Here is a 26,313-nt window from a genome sequence, read left to right as displayed (position 1 = left end):
AAACAATCACGCTGGTACAAATATTAATAATATAGAAATAGGTCTTGATCAATGACACATGTAAAACTCAGTGGGTTTGCTCATTGACTATAGGAAGGGGGTAGGAAGAGGGGAGGGAAAGAACATGAATCAGGTAACCATGGAAAAATATTCTAAATTAATTAAATAAATAAAGATTTTCAAGCAAACCCCACAGGCCACAGTGGCCATGAAGTAGAAGGATTCAAGGCCATTGGCAAACATTGGCTGGGTCTCCCAGCCTTACCTAGCCTATCCTACATTTACATCAGAGAACACACATGGGACACAACCACTAACTTCATATGCCATGATACCAGGGTTGATTTCTTAGTCACCAGTTTTTGCACTGCATGGGTGATCCCTAATCAATGATTTAGCCTGAGCTGAGCTATAACTGAGTTTACAAATAATTAAAAGCTTCCTTTTCACAACAAGCATTCAGTCACCTATGACAAGAAGTATGCTGGCCAAACCTCTGTAGGTGTAATGGAAAGGATGTGGGAAAATAGTTGTGCATGCTCTGTATAACCCACTGGAAGGATAAATTTGGGCATCGTCTACCAGTGAGTCCTCATTGACCAGGATCTGTTTTACATTTCTAGTTTCTGTTTTCCCCAAACACCCCATCCCCAAAATCTAAAATGAACTCCTAATCAGCCATTCCAAATGCAGTGGGGGGGGGGGGGGGGGGAATCTTCTTGGATGAAAGGGAAAGTGAGTACCTGCATCTTCTTACTCCTCGTAGTCCTACATTCCCATTTCCTGATAAAGGTATGGTTGGTGGAAATATTTGGCAAGGGCTCCAACAAAAAATTAAATTAATGGATTAATCAGCCAATCATTCAACAAGCATTTACCTACTACTTATTATATGTCGGGCAGTGTGCTCATCAATGGGGATCTAAAGAAAAGTAACAACAGTCCCCGCCCTCCAGGAGACAACTTGTAAATAAGTAGATACCTACAAATCCTAAACTGAGCAAACAGAGAAAGTGGTCAGAGTGAAGGATTAAAAGTGTTCTAGAGGGGGCAGCTGGGTAGCTCAGTAGATTGAGAACCAGGCCTAGACATGGGAGGTCCTAGGTTCAAATCTGACCTCCCACACTTACCAGCTGTGTGACCCTGGGCAAGTCACTTGACCCCCATTGCCTAACCCTTACCATTCTTCTGCCTTGTATTGACTCCAAGATAGAAGGTAAGGGTTTAAAAAAAATGTTCTAGGCCTGAAGAACAGACAGAGAAAATGCTTGGAGTTGAGAGTAAATCTTCTCGTAAAAGGTAGATTTTAGTTGAGTCTTGAAGAAAGCCAGGGAAATGAAAAGGGAAAGGTGAAGAGGGAAAACATTCCAGACATGGGAGACAGCCACTGTAAAGGCATGGAGGCAAGAAATGGAGTGTTGTGTGAAGAACAGCAAATTGGTTAGTACTGTTGGATGGGAGTAAAATATAAGATTGGAAAAGCAGGAAGAGACCAAATTATGAAGAGATCATGCACGCTCAACAAATCACTGTTTACTTAGTCCTGCAGACTAACAGGTCATTTTGTTCCTGTAGACCTGGTCAGAAAAATGGGTCGGCATTCAGTTTAATGAAAGACTGGACAACAAGAAAAAGGGATAGAAAGTCCTAGCTCTTAAGGACCTGGATCCAAGCACCATCCCTGATGCTCATTTCCTACCTGTGTGACTTTGGGCAAGTTATCTATTTTTAAACAGCAGATCCAGGATTCAAACTCTGCTCCTATGGTTCCAAATTCAGCATTCTTTCCAAAAAAGGTAGTGAAAAGGCCCGGGAGCCACATTATCTCCCAAACTGTATGCATAACCTGGCCTTCTTGTTTATAGAGATTCCTCCTTCCAAACAATTCACAAGGGATGAGAGAGAAGAAAGGTTACTTCCTTTCACTAGATGAAATGAGGAAGCTGGACCAGTCACTCAATCAGTAAACATTTATGAAATGCCTAGAGTGTGCCAGGCACTGTCCTCGGTGCTGAGGAAACCAAAAGAGGCAAAAGACAGTCCCTGTTTAAAAAAAAAAAAAAGACAGTCCCTGCCCTCAAGGAGCTTACAATCTAATAGAAGAGAGAGCACGCAAACAAATATATATATATGTATAAAGCAAGCTATATACAGGATAAGTAGGAAAATATTAATGAAGGGAAATCAGCAGAATTAAGAAGTTTCAGGGAAGCTTCCTATAACATGGAAGGATTTTATTTGGGGCTTAATGGAAGCTAGGGAGATTAGGAGTCACTACAAAGGAAGGAGAACATTCTAGGCATGAAGGACAGTCAGAGAAAATGCCTGGGGTTGAGAGATGGAGTCTCTAGGAGTTTCTCTAGGAAGCCAGTGTCACTGGATCAGAATCCGTGCTGGGGAGTAAAGTATAAAGCCAGGCAGCCTCTAAATTGATTTGGGTTTAGAGCCAACAGCTGTCTATTAATTCCTACATTACTAATGGTGAAATCTGGGGCAAGTCACTTAAGCTCTCTAATTTTTTTTAGTTCTCTCATTTATAAAATTGGACAGAAAGATCTCTAAGGTTACTTCTGACTTTAGATCTATGAGATATAAAGAACATTGGTGGTGGCCCACTGGTTTGTTTCAAATGATTTGTCCAGATTTTTTATAAGCTATATAAGTGTAAGGTTTTCCCCAAAACATAATTGGGCCCTTCTGGGTCATAAGCATCTCTGAATAAAGCATTGTAAGTACAGTAGAGAGCTATAAAACCATGTTTCTATGAGAAGTCCAAGGAGAATTCCTATGGTACCTATGATCTTTGCCACAAGACACAGAGTTATTTCTAAAGTATGAGCTTGTTTGATTTTAGAAATCAAACTGTAAAAATTTACATGAACTGATTACAAAGCAAAGTAAGCAATATCAGGAAAACAATATAAATGCCAACTGAAATACTATAAGCGGAAAGGACAAAAAAAAAACAAACCCTCAAATTCAATACCTTGTAACTATAATGACCAAACTTGGCTCTTTGAATAGATGAAAAAATGTACCTCTTTCTCTTCTTTGCATTTTTGGGAGATTATAAGTGTGGGATATTGCACATACTGCCAGACTCCACTGATATGTTATTTAGTTTTGCTGAACTGTGCTTTTTTTAAGTTTTAATATTCTACTATTAGAAATGATGAGTAGTGAGGAGAGAAATATATGTGAAGATGCTATATAAATAATTTAAAATTTAAAACAATTTAATTAAAATTTTTTTAATCCAGAAGCATAAATACCACCAAGGTAGTGTCGTGAATTACAGAGTTGAGAAGAAGGAGCTCTTTTTTGTTGGAGATTAATTTATCAGAGCAAAGGGCCCATTTCATAAGTGGATCAGAATTTAAATCTCCATTACTCCATTTCTTTTTCCTCTATTCCCCTTTTCTATGAAGCAGCTGCTTTTTTGAGCCTATCATCTCTTAAAGGAGAACAACTTTTATCAGAGCACGACTTTTCCACATGATGATAACAAAATCAGGATCATCATGTCTGAATGGCCCTTGAGAATTGGTGCACAAAACTCTATGGGATTTTCAAAAGCTCCAAATGGAAGAATCAAAATGGAGAATTAGTCTATTGGTTAAGACTTAGATCTGAACCCACCAGAAAGTGCTGAACCTTAACAATAATATAAACTATCCAGATTTCTGAGCAAACTCCTAGAAAGAGTCTTTCATCAAAAAGCTTTAAAAATAAACACAAGAATGGGATTTAGGCTACAATAGGATCTCTGTAGAACATTATTACATAGATTCAAATATACCATAAGTTCTCATTCTTTAAATATAAAAGTCAACTAGAACATGATTAGGTAATATAAAACAGGTGTGGCTCATGTAGCTAATACAGGCAATCTAAAGCACTGCCTAAATACAAAGGGTTCCAAAAGTCTGTTTTAAGCTGCAGCTGAATATTTAATTGAGAAAAAAAATTTTTTAATAGAATGGAAGATGTTCCTATATGATTTTTTTAAATTAATAGGTAGCTTGCAGGAATCCTTATGTATGAATTAGTCATTCCTATTTTAAATTAGGTTTGACACCACTAGTCTAGATGACCTCTTATGATCCATTCCAACTCTAGATCTATGATTCTAATTATAAAAGGAATGAGTTAGGAAAGTGAGGACCTGTAATAGGTAGTTATGATTCTGTATAAAATAAACATTTCCAATTAAATGCTTCTTAAGTACAGACTCCCTATACCAAGTCTCCTACAGCCAACCTTCCCAACCAGTAGATCTGGAATTACCTGTAGGCCTTGAAACCTTATAAGGAAAATATTCAAACAGGTAGAATCTGCAATACAGTCTGGAAGATGGAAGCCTGACAAGATTCCCCCACTGTATTTGACTATGAGCAGCCCATTGTCCTTTCTCCAAAGGATGCCAAGATTTTGAAAAAAAGTAGTTGGTCCTCACAAAGAGGAACCTTGAAAATGAATATTAGGCATTGCAAAAATTGGCTCTCATCCATTCTCTGAAAGATAAGTGGACAAAAATTATGAACAAATGAATTTCATATGAGGTGCAAACTATCAAAAATAATATGAAATATTTTTTACAAATCAAGAAATGCAAATTAAAACAACTGTGAGGTTCTACTTCACCTATCACACTCACAAAAGTGATGAGAAATAGAAAAAGCCAAGTTGTGGGGACCATGGGGAAGCAGGCACACTAATTAACTGTTGGTGGAGATTTGAATTTGTCAATGTGGATTTTTGAATGCATCAGTTTACCCTTACCTTTGAGAAATCCCAATGCCAAGTACCCCTTTTGATTTGAATGTTAAGCACCTTTTTGTTTTGAAGGCTTCTCTATTGGATGAAAGTTTTTCTCTCATGAAACCCAGTTTCTTAGTTTGACCTTTGCCTTTAATTTGTTACCATTGACTGTTCCTTAATGCCATAGCTATAGACTGCAAGGAAGGTTACATACATACCTGCTTGTGGTTAGTCTTTGTAGGCTTCCCAAAAGGTGTAGACTCTCAGGTATAGTATCTCTTCAGAAATGGTACTAGGAGTGTATCTTCTCCCAGGGATATGGATCCCAGAGCCTTTGGTTCTCTGTGTTATTTAGCTTATGAATCTGTGTAGTGGCCAAAATGATGAGCCCATCCCTTTTTCCTGATTAAAGAGTGGATTTTCTGAACACTTGGTAGTTCTGTATTTATTTCCAAGTTATCAAATTGATTGAACAATTTTGGAAAACAATATGGAACTATTGGAGAAAATCACTCAGTAGTTCATATTCTTTGACTGAGATCTCACAATTAAGTATATATCACAATGAGATTAAAAATGGAAAGAAAGGTATCATCTACCAAAATATTCATAGCAACACTTTTTGTGGAAACCAAAAATTATAAACAAAGACAGTGGCTGTTGATTAGGGAATAACTATACAAATTGTAGTATAGAAACAAAATAGATCATTGCACCTTAAGAAACCATAAAAGAAGAAAAACCAGACATATAAGAAGACATATGTGCAACGTGATACAAAAGGAAGCAGGAGCAGTAAAACAATATATTAACAAAAAATGTTAATTAAAATAACACTAAAAACTGTAATTGTAATGAGCAATTCTGGCCTAGAAGGAGAAAGAAAACCTGACTCCTAGAGGGGTGGAACAAGTATGTGAATATAGGTATAGAATATTTTAAGGGAAGGACTGTAGGAAAGAGTGATTAATAAATATGATGGGAATGTAAAAAGACAATGCATCATAAAACTTTTTAAAAAGCTGGTTCTTTTTATTACATTTACTACAAGAAGTACATACAGCAGTAGAGAGCATTGACTGCAATAACAGCAATTCACTCAATGCACTTTCCAAACATCTATTTATCTCATTGCCAAGGAAGATTTTTATCAGAACATCTAATTTTACTTCACAATTTAAAATTTAAAAAGCTCTCTTCCCTAGCAATAAATAATTCCTTTGAAATCTATAGCAGTCCCTCCTTCATTTCCCTTTATTGCCTAAAAGTTTCGCAGCTAATCTTTGTTTACAAATTATAGCCCTGAATACCAGTAAAGTGAACATTAAAGAGGTAATGAGCTTCTGAAGTATTTCTACAAGAGATTAGGGTGCTTACATTAAAAACTAGGAATCTGGAGGTCAATTAGTGAGCCCAAACAGGAAGAGAAGTGGTTTGTCTTCTCTTTCACAATAGACAAGTTTAGGGGCTATAATATACAGTCTATTCTACCATAAGGTTCATGGTTTTTTGGTGGTTTTTTATTACTCCAGCTAAGCTTTCCCTTTAAAATCTATGTATTGTAATAATCCAAGCATTACCTGTAGGTTTGGCTATCTGATACTGTAAAGACAAACTACCTAGTCATTAAAGTAATAAAATTTCATTTTCCCTTTTATAGCATGAATTCTATTTTAAATACTGTAATGTCTGTGTCAGAAGCTCTCAAATAAAACAAAGGGTCCTGGTATATGCTGGAGCATCTCCCATTTTCCAGCTCCTTGATCTCAACCAAAAAATCCACTGATTGACGTTACCAAGAATGCTGTCACCAGTTTCCCTTTGCAGATATACAGTTAACAAAGCTCCAAGGAAAAGAGTTAAATATTGACACCCACAAGTTTGCAGCCCTTCCCAGATGATCTCTGTATAATTGAAAATGTTACCCTAAAAAAAAAAAAGAAAAGAACTACATTTCCCAGGAGTCCACTGACTTCCTGTCATTACATGCTTCCTGTAGATAAGGGATATTAGGCAGGGACGTGGAAGGTCCCACCTCTTTACTTCTGGTCCCAAGCTTGGTGGTGGTAAGGTGGGTGTTTGAACTGGCGGATCATCCATGGGTACATGGTCTTTAATTTGTATCTTCTTTATCCCTTGATTTCTAATGATCTTTAATAAACCTCCTTAAAATATATTTTTATTATTTGAGATCTAATTTTAATTTTTACACCTCAGTAGCCTCAGCCACCTATAGTCATGCACTCAACAGGGCTCCTGGCAGGTATTACCTTCTCTACTTCCTGTAGTATTAGTGATGTGATTCTTACCAAAACTACCCCCAACAGCTGTGCTGCTCTATCTGTGTTCTCTACAGCCTTAAACAGGTGAAGTTCATCCCTCCTCTTGCTGCTCTTCCCAGCAACCAATTGTGAGTGGTTGATTATTAACCCAGCTGTTCTCCAGCCATGTAATTATCCATGGTCTTCTGCAGGTGACATCATTAGTCCTTTTCTCAGAGGAAAGTCCTCTTTGTAATGGGGTTCATTTCAGTACAGGAGAGCACTAGAAAGGAATCAGGAGTTTTGCTGTACAGTATGTTATGGCACCCTTGCAACTGTGAGATTTAAAATGGTTGAGGTCTTAAACTGTAGTGATTAAAATAGTGGAAGATATAAATTGTGATAGATATAAGAGAGGGTGAGCAAGTTTGACCGCAGAAATATGTTTCACTACAGTGTCTTGGGTTTTAAAATCAAATATAAGGTGGTCACCAGGGAAATATTCCCAATTATTCAAATACCCAAGTCAATTGGGTTTTATAGAGATTTTAATTAACAATACAATGAGTAATCAAAGAAAGAGAGAGAGAGTAAGAAAGGAATAAGTATGAAAGGCTTCAAGCCAATATGGCCTAGACCTGAGTCTTAAAAGAGAAATCAGTTTTTTATAACTCACTATAAGATCTGTCTAAGTAAGGATTTCTAATGACACCAGGCCAGCAGCATCTCAGCTGCTTTCACCAGCTCCCTCCTCCATCTGAATGTTTCAGAATCAGTCTCCTCAGAATGAGTCTCTCCAATCTGAATGTTTCAGAATCACTTTTCAGCTCTTCCCTGAACTCTTATTTTTAAGGGCAAAATCTTCTCTGTCACCTCCCCTAAGTCCTTACATCTACCAATCATTGTAGATGTTTCTAAAGGACCACCCATTTTGAATTCACAGCTGAGTAGTTTTAATCTCTTTAGTAAGTCAGAAAAAAAAATGCTGCTGTGTTGACAAATTTCATTAGAAGAAACCTCTGAATAAGTTATCACACTTTTAGGTTTAAGTAGTTTACAAGTTGCCCCACCTTTATAGGTACTTAGTATCCCATTGTATCAATTCTAAAACAGTCATGACTCAAAGAACTTCCTGTCCCTTCCATAAGCATGGATCAAAGTACTTCCATTGTTCTCAAGGAGCTCTCTGTCCTAAAGCAGTCCCAAGTAGGGTGGAGTAGGGATATTCCCAAGGCAAGGAGCCCCCACACTCAAGTAGAGTTCTCACCATCTGCTAGGGAATTTTTTTAAGTAGAAGATTCCCCAATAGGGGAAACCCCTAACATTCATAAGTCTGAGAAATTTTTAGGTTTGCACAACTTAATCAATGGGAAGGACAAGGTGCCTCTGTTCTGTAGTCTGTCCCTTGCACTAGTATCATCAATCTTTGGCTTCATGAAAATATCTAGGAGTCATGGACATAATCATGCTTTAATCATTTAATAGATTTCCACCACTAACACCAGACTAAGTCACGATGATTCTCAGTCTGTCTCTTTTTCCCACTACTACTTGGACCTCTGGACCTCTGGACCAATTAGGCAGTATTTTTCAAATTACTAAGGAATACAAGGTAGTAAAAGAAAAAGTTCCATACTGTAATGACTGAAATTCTCAAGAGGCAGTATTTTACAATTTAAAAACTATTCATTGACCAGTTAAGATATCCTAAACCTGGTCAGTTGACAATCTCCACAGTGTAACAGGATGAAAAAAATGAAGTTCTTTCCCCTGGCATAGGTTTATGTATCACTTGTGAGCTCACTCCTCAGTCCCTTCCCTGGACACTCCAAGACATCTCTGACAGGTAAATAATAGCCACTGTTCCCACCCCTGCTCTCTGAAAGCAAGTAAAACAAGTTCTATCCTTCTTTATCCTTATTGCCCTCTGAAAAATAATAGCTATCATTTCTTCCCTAAATTTTCCCCAAATACTTTGGCCATCTTAATGATGGCCTTTCCTTACATCTGGTAAAGAAAGATTTGAACTCAGGTCTTCCTGACTCCAATTCCAGCCCTCCAACTATAGTTTCAGTCAGTCAATAAACATCTGTTCCAATCTTACTTCCGGAGACAAGGGAATTAAGGAGAAGGAAACCTGTAATCACACCAGTCCATCAATCACACAGTCAATACATCAAATGCTCAAGGAAGGATCATCCTTTAGAATATCTGGTTGGACATTTCCTGTTCAATTAATCTCATCACATCTGCCAGTTGTGGAATGAAAGTCATGTTGGCCTCTGTGGCTAGACTTAGCAGGGATTTCAGATAATTATATTGTGCATTATTACAATTTTAAATGTTACAGTTATTCTGGCTTATATTTTAAATATCCATAGTTAACAATCCTAAATGAGGTCATAAAGAGTCTGATACCATTGAACAACCTTTTCTTCCAGGTCTATTATTACACTGAGGCAATTAGGTTATACCCATGACAAGAATGCTCTCTCTCCTCTTCTATACCTTTCCTGGCTTCTTTCTGGTCTCATAAAATTCCAGATTCCTCCTAATTACAGTACCTCCCCTCCATTGATTATTTCCTATTTAAATTGTATATAGATTTTTGGTATATAATTGTTGACATGTTATCTCCCGCCTTAGATTGTAAGCTCCTTGAGGGCAGGGACTCTCTTTAGCCTCTTTTGGTATCTCCAGTACTTAACACAGTGCCAGGCACATAACAGATGCTTTTAAAAAGGTTTATTGATTGCCTGATTGGTTGTGATCTTGGTAAGTTATTTAGCTTTCCTGGGTCTCAGTTCCCTGGTCTCTTAAACTGATCAGTTGTTTATTGACTGACATAGTAGCTAGAGTGCTGGACTTAAAACCTTAGTTAAAAGCCATTCTTACTAGATTTATGACTCTGGGTAAGTTACTTACCTTCTCTTAACAGAGTAATAAATTTCCTACTCTGTAAAATGGAGATAAGAACATCTATTTTACAGATCTTGTTTTGCAAACCAAATTAAGTAATATGGCTTTGTAAATCTTAAAGTTCTAAATAAACATTAGCTATTATTATAATCCTGTGAGTTAAATAGTATCATGGCTATCTATGCATTGTCAAATTTTGGAAGAATTCTCTCCAACTTTCCATTCTTCTATCCTTTCTACTCTGTCAATAAATCAATTTATTTATGAAGTGTCTATTATACACCAGGGATAGCACTAAATGCTGGAGAGAAGAAAAAAAAAGGAAAAAGACAGACCCTGCCCTCAAGGAGCTTGAGACAATATGCAAACATATATACAAAGCAAAATATATACAGTATAAATAACAAGGGGATAGCAATAGATTTAAGAGGGGTTAAGGAAGGCTTCCAGTAAAAAAAAGGGGGGTGGGGGATTTCAGCTGGGACTTAAAGCTAGGGAAGTTAGTAGGCAGATCCAAGGAGGGAGAGCCCAGGCATGTGAGAATAGAAAGAAAAAATGTTCAAAGCTAAAAGAATGTTTTGTTCCCAGAATATCAGAGGCCACTACCATTGGATTAAAGGGAACCCAGCAGGTAAGGGAAAGGCAGGAAAGGACTAGGTTTTGAGGGCTTTAAATGCTAAAACAGGATATTTTGTTTGAGATCATGGAGGTGTCAGGGAGACATTGAAGTTAACTGAGGAGTGACATGATCAGATCTGGGCTTTAGAAAAATCATTTTGGTAGTGTCAATGTGGAATCTGCTACATGGAGAATCAATCGGAGTGGGGAGACTTGAGGCAGGCAGACCTGCCAGCAGGATATTGCAATAGTCCATCGAGATATTAAGTCTGCACCAGCAGTGTCAGAGGACAGAAGGGGGAAAACTCGAGGTGAAATGGATGTTAACAGATGTTGGCAACAGCTTGGATATGGAGGGTGAGTGAGGAATCCAAGATCTGGAAAGAATGATGTTGTGCTCTAGTTATAAGGAAGGAATGAGGGATTAAGGAGAGGGGTTTGAGAGCAACGATAATGGAAGAATAGAAAGGATCCAGGACTTGAAGTTGGGAGAATCCTGGGTTGTCTTGATGATTGTTCAAGCGTCTAGTAGTTGTGTGACCTGAGACAAGTAACAATGTCTTCAAGACTGTGTCCTCAAAGCACTTTTGGTACTTACTGTCCACTGCAAAAGTTGAAGGTGGTATTGGGGGTAAAGCATCATGCAAACGTCTGGTTAATTTTAGTACTAGTGACACAAGGACCAAAGGAAAAGCCTTGAAGTCGGCTTCCCTTATACGTACTCTGGACCGGACGTGTAGAGGTCCAAGGTCTCAGGTCCCACCCGGACAAACGTGCGAGATTGGCTAGAACTGGCAAACGTCACTTCCGTCAGCAAGGAGGAAGTGCAATCTTCAAGGGGGCCGCAAGCATGAATACAAACAATGACAAAGATACGGGCCGGCTGCGGCGACGACCGGGTGTCGGCGTCGGGGTCGTGATCACGAGCTCCAAACACCCTCAATGTGTTCTTCTGGGGAAGAGGAAAGGGTCCGTTGGTGCCGGCACTTTCCAGCTTCCCGGGGGTCACTTGGAGTTTGGGTAAGTTGCTTCCGGCGCGTGCTTGTACGACATACACTTGACGTCATCGCCTCGCGCTGCGAGAAAATAGGGACGGGACTGGGCCCCTCTTGAGAAACTTGAAAGTCCTAAGAGCGTCAGAATAGTTTTCAATCAATTTGCTAACTTCAGCTAGCTCTCGAGTAGTATAAAAGATTGTCCCCTAACTTGGTTGTGTTATTCAAATTCTAACGGCAGGATTCCTTTGGTCTAGAATCCGTTACCATATTTTTGTTGTCGTTTGGTCGTGCTCTACTCTTCATGACCCTATTTGGTTTTTTGTCTTTTTTTTTTTGGGCAAAGATACTGGAGTGGTTTGCCATTTTCATCTGACTTTAATTTATTTTTTTCTTTCCTTTCCTTTCCTTTCCTTTCCTTTCCTTTCCTTTCCTTTCCTTTCCTTTCCTTTCCTTTCCTTTCCTTTCCTTTCCTTTCCTTTCCTTTCCTTTCCTTTCCTCTCCTTTCTTTCCTTTCTATCAATACCGTGTATTGGTTCTAAAGCAGAAGAGTGGTATGGACTAGGTAATGGGGGTTAAGTGACTTGTCCAGGGTCACACAGCTGGGAAGTGTCTGAGGTCACATTTGAACCTAGGACCTCCCATCTCTGGGCCTGGCTCAATACACTGAGCCCTCTAACTGCCTCCATTCTTTGGCTCTTTTTATGGATGAGGAAAGTGAATGCCCTTAACCACTCCGCCATTCAACCATTCCCCACCATGTTTTACGTAAATATAACTTAAGTTTTAATACACAAAACCTTTTCATTTGGATTCAATATTTGCAGTAATCAGGACATAGACTGAACTTTGTGGCAAGAGGTGAAACAATGCCAGAATCTGAGAGAGAGAAAAATGTTTGGATGTAAAACCTGTCCCCTTCTGTCTTTCAACTTTGAGTTGGTGGTATGTTGTTGTTGAGTCTTGTCCAATTCTTTCTGACCTCAGAGGACTATAGTAACAGCAATACTGTCCATGAAGTTTCTTGGCAAAGATCCTGGAGTGGTTTGGCATCCTTCTCCAGTGGATTAAAGCAAATGGGGGAAATGACTTGCAAGGTCACACAACTAGTGAGGCTGGATTTGAAAAAGGTCTTCCTGACTCCAGGTGCAGTGTTTTATCCACCTAGACACACAGGCATGTTACTCCTTTTCAGATAACTCTTCCTTTTCATTGATGAATGAAATGGATGGAATAAAGCAGTTATTAAGCACTTACTATTAAGCACTGCACCAAGCTATGGAGATATAAATAGAATAGGAAGCCCATCCCTACTCTTAAGTGTTGCAAGTTAAATGAATCCAAATGGATACCAAGTGTTTGAGAGATTAGAGGTGGGAGAGAACAAGAAAAAATTTAAAGAATGAAATGAGCAGAACCAGGGACAGAGTTTATATAATGACAACTGAGAAACAACTTTGAAAACTGTAAGGACTGTGAGCAATGCAATGATCCTTCATGATTTGAAGGACATTTGAGGCATAGGTAAGAGGAGCAAAAGGAAGAAAATGAGGGGCAGGTGTGTAGGGCAGCAGTTATTTTGTCCAAAGTATTGAGTACTTCAGAAGAGAATACAAAATAAATCTAGTTAGGTAGGGAAGGTCAAGGTTCTAGAAAACCTTGAATGTCCAGGAGAGGAACTTAAACTTTTCCTTTGGGAAGACACAAATCATAAAGAAGATAAGTCTAAATGTTGTTTCCTTTGGGAAAGGTAACCTTTGAGGCTTTTTTTAAAATCAAGCTTTTTGCAGAACATGATGAATGAAAAAAAGCAACAAATATTAAGTTCTTACTGTATGCCAAATACTCTACCTTTTGGAGGTACAAATAGATTGAGATAGTCCCTGCTCTCAAAGAGCTCATACTCTCATTATAAAGGAGAAAACATGAAAGAAAAGGATGGTTTCAGAGTAGGCCTAGGAAGGCCTAGAAGTCTTAAAGAGTATAAGTGACCAAATGGATGTCAGCTAATCTTTGCTCAAAGACCTCCAGTAGTCAGACAGGAACCCCACTACCTCCTGAGGCATTCCATTCCACTTTGAAATAACTGTAATTGTTAAGAGGTTTTTCTTTTAGTTGAGCCTAAATATGCCTCTCTGTGACTTCTGGTAATTGCATTTAGCTCTGTCCTCTGAATTTAAGCTAGAAAGTTAAATCACTTCATAACCTAGCCTCCTCCTGCCTTTATAGTCCTCTGACAACTTATTTCCCAACTGTACCTTTCTATCTAGTGACACTGGCCTTCTTCCTGGCTGTTCCACAAACAAGACACTTCTGTCTTTCAGATCCAGGTATTTTCTCTGACTGCCCTTCATACCTGAAACATTCTCTCTCTTTCTGACTACTGACTTCCTTTAAGTTCCAACTACAATCCCACTTTTTACAAGAAGCCTTTCCTAAACTCTCTTAATTTCAGGGCTTTCCCTCCTTTAAATTATTTCCAGTTCATCCTCTATGTAGCTTGCTTTGTATATATTTTGTTTATGTAGTGTCTCCCCCATTAGATCGTAAGCTCTTCCTGGGCAGGAACTGTCTTTTGGCTCTTTTTGTATCTCTGGTGCTTGGCATAGGATCTGGCACATAGTAGGTACTTAATGAATGTTAATTGGTTAATTGCTGGACTTTGGGTTATATTTTAATCTATGAAGTGAAAGGTTTTCCGTTTCCTTCTAGTTCTAATGTTTATTTCTGACTGCTGATCTAAAATTATTTAATCACAATTAAAAAGCATTATGCCCAATCTCCAAATAGTCAATTGATTTGAACCCTTAATCACAAAATTTAATTGTGTGATGGAAAGTTGTACTATTAGAAAGGTGAAGATGGCTTGATGAATAAATTATCTCTGGACACTAATCTCAATGGTGATTTTAAAATTTTTACTTTTCAAAAAATTTAGTCTAAACCATTTTTAATATGGGAAGTTGTTATTAGTAATAATTTTCTGCCAGGAGATTAATTTAGAAGTTAATTAAATGAGCTTTAAAGAAATATAACATTAATAGTGAAATTATATTACTATACATCTTTTTTTCCATAATCAACAGATAGCTTCCTTCCTTATTAGAGACTAGAAATAAGGAGATATTGTCCCCCAAACCCAAGATATGTGTGTATGTGTATATATATATATGTATATATCTGCTAGAATAATGATTGTTAATCAACTTATGTCCTTTAGAGATGATCACTTGCCTCATCAGATCAATAATATATTGATTTACCCCATAGTAAGCTCTTAGCACAACAAAGGGCATTTTAAAATAACTGAGGAACAAAATTAAATATAAGTAAATATATCTGTAAATCAGCAGGCTTTTAAGTGCTTACCAAGTGCTAAGCTCTCCAGATTCAAGGACAGAAGAGAAACAGACCCTTCTCTAAAGGAGCTTTACAGTCTAGCCAAGTGAGACAACATATAGACATATAGGTATACACAAATACAAAATAGTTTTCTCTAGCAGCTGATGAGGGTAAGGGGATGAGAAAAAAAGCTTTATGTAGAAGGTGCATTTGAGCTGAATCTTGAAAAAATGTAGGGGATTCTGAGGGGTGAAAGCATATATTCCAGGCTTCGGTAAAAGCCAGTAGTCAGACATGATAGGAGATGGAGGGCCATGTGTGTGACAAAGTAAGAAGGCTAATTTTCCTGGACTGTGTTAAGGTAAGAAAGGTTGGAATGGGCAAACTGAGGAGTTTATATTTAGGCCTAGAGGTAATTGGTAACCAGCAGGGCTTCTTTCTAGTAGAGGTATGGCTTTATGAAAGTTACTTTTGAAAGCTAGAATGGGAAGGGAGAGAGACTTGAGGCAGGGAGCCCAATTAAATGGAATGAAGGAAGGAAGGAAAAATCTTTTAAGTGCTTATTATATGTATGTTAAGTACTACAGTAAGTGCTATTAATGCGATAGAAAAAAAAAAGAGATCATTCTTCTTTTCTTCACGGAGTTCACACTAACTGGGGGAGACATCACATAAAAGGAAAGTTCAGTTCCAGGATGGATGATAATGTTGAGATGGTTTAAGTAGGTGGGATTGGGTGAATGATAAAGCCCTAGTTTATAGATGGGAAAACTGAGGCTCAGAGAGGGTTCGTAATTTGTCCAAGATAAATAGAGCTGGTGTCAGGGCCAACATATGAACCCTGGTTTTCTGATTCCCAGGCCCTGTATTTGTTTGTTTTATTACACTCTAGAATGGCAGGGACATGGTGGGTTTCCTGGGGAATTTATCATTTCAAGGTTTTGGAACCAATTCTAATGATTCTTGTTCCACTTAAAAGCTTCTGTTTATTAAAAGTGCGTGCCTAATGAGTAACAGTAGTAATGTATGATTTTCACCTGTGAATGACTTTACTATTTTCAGTACGGCAAGGATCCAAGACAACTCCAAGGGACTCATGACAAAAAAGGCTCTCTCTCCACCTCCATAGAAGGAACTGACTGACAGAGTCTCAGTGCAGATTGAAGCAGGCCATTCTTCACTTTATTTCTTTTGTGAATTTTTCTCTAGTGTAAACAATATGTGTCTTCTTTCACAACATGATAAACATGGAAATATGTATTGTATGATAACACATGTACAACCTGTATCATATTACCTGCTATTATGGGGAGGGCAAGGGGTGGAAGACAACACAGAACACAGCGTGTCAGAAGACAGTTATTAAAAATTGTATTGACATGTTAAAAAGTGTCTAGTGAGCATTCTGTAAAGCAAATTGGACTCTGTAATTTATTTCTGTTGTCTTTTCAGTGAAAGCTGGGAAGAATGTGCTGAGAGGGAAACCTTGGAAGAAGCTGCTCTTCACCTGAAAAATATTCGCTTTGCTTCTGTGGTCAATTCTGTCAGTGAAGAGGATGATTACCATTATGTCACTATATTGATGAAAGGAGAGGTAGACACGACTTACGATTCAGAGCCAAAGAACATAGAACCTGAAAAAAATGAAAGTAAGATAGATTTGTTATGATCTTTATTCTTTGGGAGGGGGATATGAAATGTTGGACATTGTATGTTACTATTAATTTCATTGCTAGGTTATCTATTTGGCTGGTGCCGCTGTCTTAGACACTGTCCTTACTATAAATCAGTCATTTAAATCCCTGTCTCAGCTACCCTCCTGTAAAATAAGCTTAACGAGATCTTTTTAAAAAAAACAAACAACTCTTACTTTCTGTTTCAGTAGTAGGGCAAGTGCTAGGAAATTAGAGTTAAGTGACTTGCATGGAGTCACACAGGTAGGAAGTTTCTGAGGCCAGATTTGAGCCCAGAGTCTTCCAACTCAATGCCTGGCTCTTTATCCACTGTGCTACCTATGTGCCCCAGTACCTTGTAACAGTTAAAATTTGGGGAAACTGAGGCAGGTAGAAATTTGTTTCTCTCTGCAAGGAGTATTATATTTTTAGAGTTTTATTGAAGGTTGAGAATTTAAGAAAAATACAAGTAAGAAAGGCACGTGCCAGGTGGGCCGAGAGGCCCAATTCAGTTTCACTCACATCATGAGACGCGTCTGCTTGCCAGCGGAGACAGGAAGAGAAGAGACTCCGCCTACGGCAGAGACCCTTTATATCATAATTTGCTCTCAGCCCAGGTGAGAATTCAATGAGATTATAAAGCCTTCTGGGGAAGTGGAGCAAGGACTTCTGGGGATTGAAGTCCTGGATTCAAGTCTCCATTTTTACAACCTTCTTCTTACAGAAGAGTTGTGACTCAAATAAAGAGAGCCCCTATCTATCTAGCACTTTATTGTTCCCACAGTGCTGAAGTCAGAGAGCAGCGGCTTAGAATTGTGTTTTATCCACCTCCTTCTAAATTGAATAGTAGCATTCTCTGAATTCTTTAAGGAAGGAAGATCCTTATATACAGGTACTTTACAGATAGGCATTAGCTAAAGCCTTGGCTTAGGCAGAATTCAATTGTAATTTATTTAAAGTATGAAAATATGTTGCTTCTAAAAAATAGCCAAATGTTCTTAATTCAAGTATATTTAAATTGGTTAACTTTTAATAAATGTGTATACTTTGTTTCGGCCCCTTATGGATGTTAAGATCACAGGAGCAGGAGGATCCAAGTTCTAGATTCTTCCCAGCCCCAAAATCATACACCCCATTCTTAGAATTAGCAGGGTAACACGTTCTTTGTTTCCCATATCTGAGAATAAATTATGTCAAATGGGCCTTCACTTCTAGCCCTTTAAAGCATAGTTAGACCCTCTCTATTGATTTAGACCACTGTCATAACTAACTGCTCCCTACCTTAATTCTCTCCCCACTCCCATTTATTCTCCATTTAACTGTTAAAGTGATTTTTCTAAATCAAGGGTCTGATCATGTCACCCTCCTGGTTCATGAATTTACAATAGTTCCCTGTTACCTTTAGGATCAAATATAAGGTGGTCTTTTTCTCATCTAAAGCCCTTCACAGTCTTGCCACTTCCTACCTTTCCAGCCTTTTTTCACCTGAATCCCTTTCACACTCTGTACAGTGTGACAGCCTACCTGCAGTGTCTCAAGCACCACCTGCCATCTGGAGGCCTTTGTCTAGAATGCTCTGCTCCATTACTAACGCCTCTTAGTTTCCCTGACTTCCTTCAGGGCTCCTCTCAGCCCAGGTGACCCCCTTCAGCAGGAGGCCTTTCCTACTCTGCTCAGATGATCTTCCTCTGATCTCTAGTTGTCTGTTATGGACTTTATTATTTACAAATGGTCTCCCCCTGCCCCATTGGAATATATGCATCTTGAGAGAAGGAAGAGGGCTTGTTGTTATTTTTTGACATTTCTTTGTATCTCTAGTGTTTAGCATGGTTTCCTGGAACATTTGTCTGTGATGAGCAGAGGATACCTTGAGACTTTGTGAAAATAGCAGTGCCATCTGGAGGCAAAAATGCTATTTTCTCTTGCACTTGGCAGTTATGCTGTAGTGCCTGTCTTGACTATATAGTAATTGAACTAAAAAGATAGTTTTATGTAAAAATCTTCCTGTTGCACGTTTTTAAGAAATTATTTTTGTAGCATGAAAGCTATGTAATAATATGAAACATGCGGTATCTTAACCATTCTCAAAATAATCTTCAAAACCCAAAATTTTTCCTAATTTTGAAAGAGGAAGAACAAAAACATCTGACACAAAGCTTCCTCTTAACCCTTCCATTCTCCCCCCTCCCTCCCCACTGCACCTACTCTCTGGGATATGACAGGCCTACTAGGTAAACCAATAAGAATTCCAGATTATCCAGAGGCTAATTAATGTTCCATCTTCAGTTTGGCAGGCTAGGGTTTGTGATGCATTGAACTCATTACTTTAGGCATTATTATCCTGCCTCTTAACCTCTATCTCCTAATATTTTGCCTCCCAAAAAGAAAAAAATAAGTTGAAGGAAAGGTGAAAAAGATTACATTAGCCCTGGATTTAAGAATCAGCTAGAAATAAATTTAGTTTTAAGCAGGCATTTCCCCTTAGTTAATAGAATTTATAGACTAAAAACTAGAAGGGAACTCAGACCATCTGCTTCATTTCACAGACAAGCAAGAATCCTTTCTACAGTATTCTCAAAAAGTGGTTTTTCAAGTAAGACTTTGAATAAGGAGGAACTCAGTCTCCTGAGGTAGTCCCAAAATAAACAACCTTTTCCATTTGATAGTCCTTCAAATATTTAGACAGTTATATTATTTCCCTTTTAAACTTCTAACTTCCAGTTTTAACATCTCTAGTTTCTTCAACTGGACATATTCTTCAGTCCACTTACTAGCCAGATCACCTTTTCCTGGAAACCCTTCAGCTTCTCTGTTTCTGAAAATGTGTTGCCCAGAACTGAACATGATTCTCCAGATGTGGTTTAACCAGGTCAGAGCACTGTAAAACTGTTTTCCATTTCATTTGGAGACTCTGCCATCTTAATGAGGCCTAGGATAGCATTACTCTTTTTGGCTTCTATTTCAAGTTATTGACACATCTGGGGTTTACAGACCACTCTGTCCCTCTCCCACCTCTGTCCTCTCAGATCTTTTGCATAGGAATTGTGGTTTAGCAATGTTTTACCTATCCTTTATTTGCAAAGTTGACTTTTAGAACCCAACTACATATTTATGTTTTTCCTATAAAATTCATTTTATTCAATTAAATGCATTGTTCCAACCTGTTGAAAGCATCTTAGATCCTGTCTTTGTCAATTATTAGCTATTCCTGCAAGCTTTTTGTCATCTGCAATTTGGTTAATGTGGCATATATGCTCTCATTTAAGTCATTAATAAAAATTGTCAAATAGTTTGAGGTAAAGGACAGATCCCTGGATCACTCTACAATCACTCCTTTTAATGACTATTCATTAGTTTGATCATTCAGTTACTTCTAACTGCTATCTAAATGTACTATCTGTGTTCTAGTTCTAAATGTACCATTATCCAGCCATTAGCTTCCCATCTTAAACATAAGTATAACATAGAGATCACTACATGTTGTAAGGGGAGTAAAAATTAAAGGTTTTGGGACTAAATTTAAGAGTGTGGTCGCTAGGAATTATTACTCAATTCCAAATTAATTTTATGGTGATTTATTTACAAAAGGAGAAAAAGTGAAAGTAAGAAAATCAGAGAAAGTAGATATTTACTCCAGCCTGGTCTGAACCAGACAGGGCTTAAGAGGCCCCAGCAAAGGGGGTCCAGAGGTAAATTAAATAAGGGTTTTAGTCAGGAGGCCTCCTCCAACATGAGGGGCCTCTCAGGAGGCCAGTACCTACAGAACAAGCCAGGGAAAGAAGTGAGTCTTTCTTACTCACCTATGTGGTAATTCTAATAGAAGCAGTCCTCAGCCAGAGCTCCTCCAAGGTTAAGTTGAAGGCAAAAGACTTCATCACAGGAAGTTCTTGGCATTTTTAAAGACCCTTCCTTTTCTTCACTTCCTGTGACTTCTCTCCATTTTACGTGGACCAATTACAGCTAAAGCTGACTGCCCAAGGGGCAGTCAGTGGGTTCTGATTTGTCACCTACTTGCACACAGGTGGGTCACAGACTTCCCCCACTTAAGGATAAGTGGATTGTATACTCTTCTGGTGATTAAATCTAAAAAAATGGTTAGGGGAGAGTTAACCCCATCTTCACAATGTTTTTCTGGAACTAAGTATGCTATGTCTGAGGATCCCCCCTACTCTACTAGTCTTATTATCCTATCAGGCAAGAGCTATTTCTTGAATTCATTTCAATCTTTAGCCATCATTACTTCCTTTCCTAAAAACTGAAAGACTACTCCCTTATTAATGTGGCCTAGAATTTTGCCAGGAATAGAAGACAAACTCATGAAAATTGGGACAGTTTTTAGTCCTTTAGAACCCCCTTCATTCTCCTGGGTCTTCCAGGGCTTGCCAAAAGCAGCTCTGTATCTGTCAGTTATTTTAGGGTTTGTAGTTTGTTTGGAATTATTTACTTGAGTTCATCTGGGTCAGCTTTATTATCTTGAATTGGCAGTAATTACTACCCCTTTGTATTCTATTCTCTGAAAAGAAAACAGAAGTAAACTAAAGATCTGTGCCATTGACCCTCATCAACAGTCATCCTTTGATCCTCACTCACATTGCCTCTGACTGTTGAGAGAAAAAAATCTTTGTTGTGCTTAGCATTCATCACCAGCTTCAGCACATCCTGGGGTTTAGCTCTCAGTATAATTCTTACTTTAGGATATCTTTTTTCTAGTCATTCTTATTTACTTACTCTTATATTTGTCTTCTATTCATGTATTTTTAAAAAATCTTGTCTCTTTAGACAGCTCCTTTTTTTACCTCATCAAAATAATTTCTTTTTGGATTTCCAAAACCTCCTTCTTAAGAAAGTGTCATCAATCTCAGGTTGATTTTTTGCCTGCAAAATAATGGGCTACTAGAACTGTCCTTTCTCTGAACTCAAAAATCTGTTCTCTCAAAATAGAGGAGGGTGCATGTTGATTGAATTTCCAGTCTTTTCTCAGAAATTGTGAATCATTTGTTCCTAGGATTTCTATAATTTCTATTCAAGCTTACTTTAAAAAAAAAAAGATTCTTTATCAGAATCAGGTTCAGAGCTGCAGAACTGACATTTCTTTCACGTTTGGAAGGTCGAAATTATTATTAAGGCAAGCCACAAAGGTTTTAGCTGTGTTGCTTTTGGCCACACTGACAAAAGGGGAGTTTCAGCCATTCAGACATCATTTATAGGATGGCTCTATGCCATATTTGGGATGGTTTTTCTAAATTTCTCACCTGTTCTGGTGGTCTGAATTGTGATTGTAACTTTTCTGTCTTTCCTTCTCTTGATCCTCAGCCACCATTTCCCTCTCTTTAACTGCTTAAATTTCTGCACAGGAAAATCTCTTCTTTTTTTTTTTTTTAAACCCTTACCTTCAGTCTTGGGGTCAATACAGTGTATTGGCTCCCAGGCAGAAGAGTGGTAAGGGCTAGGCAATGGGGGTCAAGTGACTTGCCCTGGGTCACACAGCTGGGAAGTGTCTGAGGCCAGATTTGAACCTAGGACCTCTGGTCTCTAGGGCTAGCTCTCAATCCACTGAGCTACCCAGCTGCCCCCAGGAAAATCTATTCTTAATAGGCTCTCATTCCCTCTCTTCCTTTTAAAAAATTATTTTCTCTTCCAACAAACTCTTGCCTGAGCGAAGTTAAAAAAATATTTTTCTTATACAAAGTGATGTTCTATTCTTCTTCATTGGTAATTAACCATTTAGTTGTTTCCAAGAAATCATTTCCCCTCAATATGAAGATAAATCATTGTGTTACGTTAAAAGCAATAATTTATAACCACAAAAATAATCAAAATTGTACCACAAAAATAATCAAAATCGTTTATTTCTATAATCATAACATTTTTGACCTGGAAAGAACATTCAATTAAATCCCCTAAATTCACTGATAAGGAAATTGAGGTTTTAATGAAAGTAAAGACCTGCATTCTAAAAAAAAAAAAACCTTTTTGATTTGTTGTTATTTGAATATTATAAACTATTAAATTTATTTATTCATATTCTATTTTTTATACTGAGATGGTCCAGTTAATTTAATTAAAGAAGTCACATGTTCAATCAATTTGCTTTAAAAAGTTATTATTTCCTTAAGATATGTTAAGAAATCCTTTTTGCTCCTTTAAGTTAATTTATGGTATCTTAGGTACATTTAATAATGATAGACTGATAATAATGATAGACTCCAAGCAAAATCAGTTTAACAAACAGTGACTTTGGGCAGATGCAGATCCGTTATAAAAGCAATACAGCACAAAATCAGTTACATTGTAGATTTGTTACAATAGAAATCAATTTAGTAGAAATTCAAAGTAATGTTAATTTTGATCTTCTCAATAGTATTATCATTTCATTTTACTTAGCAATTCGTTTTTGAGTTTTCCCTCCAACAACATGTAAAGTTACCAAATTAAACATCTTTTTTATTCCAACTAATTTAATTTATTTATTTATTGTTCTCCAGGTTGGGATTGGGTTCCATGGGAAGATTTCCCTCCACTAGACCAGCTTTTCTGGGCTTTGCGCTGTTTAAGAGAACAAGGTTACAATCCTTTTAAAGAAGAATTGAGTCATCTAATGGGCTATAAAGGAAATCATCAGTAGATCATCTGCACATCAATCAGTTCTTTTTAATAAGTAAAGTCAAAGAGTATTTAAAAAAAACCTCCCATGTTTTAGAAAACAATGAAGCTTTGAATAAAAGATCAGTAATTAACTTATTCTGGTAGCAAAGTAAGTAAGGGAGGCAACATGGAAGTAGACAGAGAGTTGGCCTCAGAACGTGGAAGACTTGGATTCAACCATTTTCAGGGTAGTGGCTGTTTGCTACCTTAGAATGTACACCTTACATTAGGAATAGAGACTGGAACTGCATGGTCTGTCACTAGGACCTCTCCCAAGAAAACTTACCCCCTCCCCGCAGCAGGGCAGGTTAGCACCTCCTCTAGTGTAGTTTCTGAAAGTTGCCTAGAACTTACCAGTGGGTCACACTTCTGAGAAGTGTTTGTTAGATATTGCACTTGAACCCAAGTCTGTAAAAGGAGTCTATGGTCCTGTGATCAGATTCATGGAAAGCTGTTCCTCCCACTGAACACAGGAAAATGATGTCTCAGGAAATTGACTCTACAGTTTTAAAATATCACCAAGGCAGGATTTTGTGGCTGTGAGGAAAGCAGTTCCTGCACGAGAACAGGACCTGAGCCACAGACAAAAGGGACCTTGTTTCTGAGATGATTAGAATTTGAACCTTAAACTAGGGACGAACTAGCAAAAAACCAATGATCTACTCTGGTGTTTTTCAAAATGTGTTCCATGAAATGTTGGTGCTCTGCATAGAAGCCCAACAAGCTATACTGGGAAGATTATAACGGTGGACAAACAGGCCCAGCTAATTACTCATTTTGCTGTGTCAATTTCCCATAAAATGTACATTTAATCATTGTGAAGAACCATTGTATTTGGATGAAATAAATCATGTTACTAAAGTGTTAAGTTTTTATTAGAATAAAATTAATCATTGAATATAATATTACTGAATATACCTAATAATAATAGTGTATGAAAAATAATCAGTGCCTGTTTATTATCTTTGGTGGGTTTTTTTAAACTTTTTTTTAATAGTAATTTCCATTTTGATTATTAAAATCAGGAAATTTGAAAATATCAGCAAGGTGGCCCAGTAGATAGAGTACTAGGCCTAGAAATGAGAGGTTCTGAGTTCAAGTTTGACCTCAGACACTTCCTAGCTATATGACCCTAGGCAAGTCACTTAGCCCCAATTGCCTAGCACTTTTACTGCTCATCTGCCTTGGAACCAATACTTAATATCAATTCTAAGATAGAACCAAAGGGTTAAAAAAAAACAATAAGTAAAACTTAGCTCTGGACCTCACTGAAGATTCCAGCTCTGTTACTATATATCTGACTGTAGGCAAGTCATGACATCTCTGGGCCTTATTCAGTTATTAAAGAAGGGATTAGCCTAGATGCCTTCTGAAGTCTATGTTCTTATGAACTCTGATGATGAAGCATACCACCACAAAACCAGTAGGAGCACCACATTCCAAACAGAAGAAATACAAGGGGAATCCCACTTTACTTTTACCTGTGCTAAACCTTGGAGTGCCACTTCCCTGGTACTCAGTTTCTTCATCTCTAAAGTGAGGAAATTGGACCAGATACCCTTTCAACTCTTCATGTATGATTCCATAATTGCTTTCTCCAAAGTAGTTTTATTTTGAATTCCTTTGATTCTGCAAAATTATAAAGGAATTTATGAAATAAAACTCAAAATTTATAGGTGAAAATATTGTGAAATAATTCCAGATTGCAGGAAAATAAAGATTGTGAAGTATTTTATAAGATGAAGTGTTGCATTTAATGTCCTAATTGTAAAACACTGTAGCAAACCATTTCATCTTTCTCTCTCAACAAGTTATATTATATTTACAATAAAATTAGTTTGACTATGGTTCTTGTTTAAATTAGCTTTGGGTTATTTGGTCTCATACAGGGCACAACCTCGTCTGTCTTCATGCTTTAACAAAGGCTATCTTCAATGGTTGGAATGTATTCTCCTTACCTTCACCTCATGAAATACCTTGTTTCCTTCCAGGTTCTGAAGCACCACCTTATATATCTACCACTTTCCCTTCCCTAGCTGGTCTTGGCTTCTCCCCCAAACTGCCTTGTTTTTATTTGAATGTCTTGTATTTATTTGTATACATGCACTCATCCTCCATTAGTGTTTTGTCTTTGTATCTCCAATACCAAACAAAGTGCACATTGTATTTAATAAATACGTGTTTATTGAGAGAGTTTATTGTGGAATGTTTCTATGATTTAGACTGATGAGATCTGATTTCCAATCCTAGCTCAATCACTAACTACCTTGTGCCTTGGGTTCCTCATCTGTAAAATCTAGATGATCCCAAAGATCTGGAGGGGCAGCGTTGGTCAAATGAGAAGAGCAGTGAATTCAGTTGGAGGACTTGAGTTGAATACTGGCTTTCCCCATTAACTGAGTGACCTTCAGTAGCCATTTCACCTGTTTACTCATCTATAAAATAAAAATATCGAACTATCAGAGTTTCACCTGTTTACTCATCTATAAAATAAAAATATCGAACTATCAGAGTCTTTAAAATCCTTTCCAGCTTAAAAATCCTACTGAAACCATAGAACTGAGAGCAGCTTTTTTCCTCTCAAATTTTCTTGTAGCCAATGGATATTAAAAGATCATTTAACTGACCTTAAGAGCTTTACCCCAATTAGTATACTAAGTGCTCAATAAATTATATTATTGATGTTGACAATGTTTCTAATCAGAAGGCACTTTTAAAAAGGGTATTGATCTATTTCTCTTCATCTAAACTTATTCAAAGCAACCAAAACAGCTACTTCTTCAAAGGGCACAAAGAAATGTGTGACTTCAGTGCCACCATGTTCACATTTGCCAACAGGGGACATCCTAGACATTTTGTGACAGTTGTCACATGCCTCAATGGAAAACCATTAAAATGATTTAACTACAAAGCAGACAACTGATGAGAAAACTGACACGGATATTAATGAGGTAGCATTGAAAGAAGGGAGTTGCATGATGAAAAAGGCTATTTAGAGCCCTGGAAGGAATTGATGGGAGTTTGAATGCACATTGAATCCCAGCATTCTTCACTTTATTTCTTTAATTTTTTCTCTACTATAAGAGATGTGTCTTCTTT

At 37.6% G+C, this 26,313-nt stretch overlaps 1 protein-coding gene across 2 annotated transcripts; it reads left to right on the top strand.

Moving 5' to 3' along the window:
• The first annotated feature begins 10,652 nt into the window (after nucleotides 1-10,652).
• Nucleotides 10,653-25,734, top strand: NUDT15 (nudix hydrolase 15). 2 transcript variants are annotated; one of them, XM_007495426.3, is made up of 3 exons: nucleotides 10,653-11,579; nucleotides 16,349-16,545; nucleotides 25,515-25,734. In XM_007495426.3, exons 1-3 carry the CDS (start codon nucleotides 11,410-11,412, stop codon nucleotides 25,583-25,585), a joined length of 438 nt encoding a protein of 145 aa, XP_007495488.2. In that variant the 5' UTR covers nucleotides 10,653-11,409; the 3' UTR covers nucleotides 25,586-25,734. The 2 variants fall into 2 exon arrangements, with proteins under 2 accessions (XP_007495488.2, XP_001378887.2); XM_001378850.5 differs by lacking the exon at nucleotides 25,515-25,734 and adding an exon at nucleotides 23,055-25,407 and having other exon boundaries at nucleotides 11,035-11,579.
• Nucleotides 25,735-26,313: the final 579 nt, after the last annotated feature.

This window comes from Monodelphis domestica, chromosome 4 (genome assembly GCF_027887165.1).
Source record: "Monodelphis domestica isolate mMonDom1 chromosome 4, mMonDom1.pri, whole genome shotgun sequence".
NCBI classification, from domain to species: domain Eukaryota; kingdom Metazoa; phylum Chordata; class Mammalia; order Didelphimorphia; family Didelphidae; genus Monodelphis; species Monodelphis domestica.
The sequence above is the reverse complement of the archived record's forward strand: the minus strand, read 5'-3'. Positions and strand labels throughout refer to the sequence as shown.

Bases quoted from the DNA above. Each gene is read 5' to 3' on its own strand.
- NUDT15 (XM_001378850.5), top strand. From the start codon at position 11,410: ATGAATACAAACAATGACAAAGATACGGGCCGGCTGCGGCGACGACCG. The intron at 11,580-16,348 runs GTAAGTTGCTTC...TTGTCTTTTCAG, and splicing joins GGGGGTCACTTGGAGTTTGG to TGAAAGCTGGGAAGAATGTG. The intron at 16,546-23,054 runs GTAAGATAGATT...ATTGTTCTCCAG, and splicing joins AGAACCTGAAAAAAATGAAA to GTTGGGATTGGGTTCCATGG.